This window comes from Trichinella spiralis (assembly GCF_000181795.1).
Source record: "Trichinella spiralis strain ISS 195 chromosome Unknown Scfld4825, whole genome shotgun sequence".
NCBI classification, from domain to species: Eukaryota; Metazoa; Nematoda; class Enoplea; order Trichinellida; family Trichinellidae; genus Trichinella; species Trichinella spiralis.
The window spans coordinates 1-591 of record NW_003531764.1 but is presented as its reverse complement, the minus strand read 5'-3'; the positions used below and the strand labels follow the sequence as shown (position 1 = coordinate 591).

Below are 591 nucleotides of genomic sequence, written 5' to 3'. Positions count from 1 at the left end.
TTGATTCGGGCATCCACTTCACACAGTATCGTTTAATGGTCTTCACCGATATAATAATTCAATAATTCGACTAATTGTACAGCGCATATGCTGCCATCCAGTTCCTGAAGGAATTCCATTTCTCTGGAACTGCACCTACTCCAATACGGTCTTTCTTTTTGGTCTGATGGAGTATCTTTATCATCTGATGTACTCGCTCCGCCAGTGTTTTCAATAATGGCGAAAAAGCTCCTCTGGTGATTCCACCGACGCTTAATTCGTTTCATGCCGGTGTTTCTCTCTCTGCCACTTCGTCCATAATTGACGACAAGCTCCGCCGAAGAAAGAAATGGACCAGAGATTGCGCGAGGATGTCATGAGTCCCACAGGAGATAACCGTAAGCGGACAGTCGGTGATTTGGGCATCCACTTCGCACAGTAGCGTTTGAAGCTCATCATCGATATAATAATTCAACAATTCCTCTAAATGTACAAGCGCAAATGCTGCCATTCCAGTTCCTGAAAGGAATTCCCTTTTCTCTCGGAACTGAACCTATTCCAATACGGTCTTTCTTTAACAGTCTGAATGGAATATTCTTTTATCATCCAAAA

At 43.1% G+C, this 591-nt stretch overlaps 1 protein-coding gene across 1 annotated transcript; it reads right to left on the bottom strand.

The window, feature by feature from the left end:
- Positions 1–32: 32 nt before the first annotated feature.
- On the bottom strand, positions 33–490 carry Tsp_15686 (conserved hypothetical protein). The gene is made up of 2 exons (XM_003367111.1): positions 335–490; positions 33–311 (listed from the first exon to the last, which is right to left on the bottom strand). Exons 1-2 carry the CDS (start codon positions 488–490, stop codon positions 33–35), a joined length of 435 nt encoding a protein of 144 aa, XP_003367159.1.
- Between the last annotated feature and the right edge of the window lie 101 nt (positions 491–591).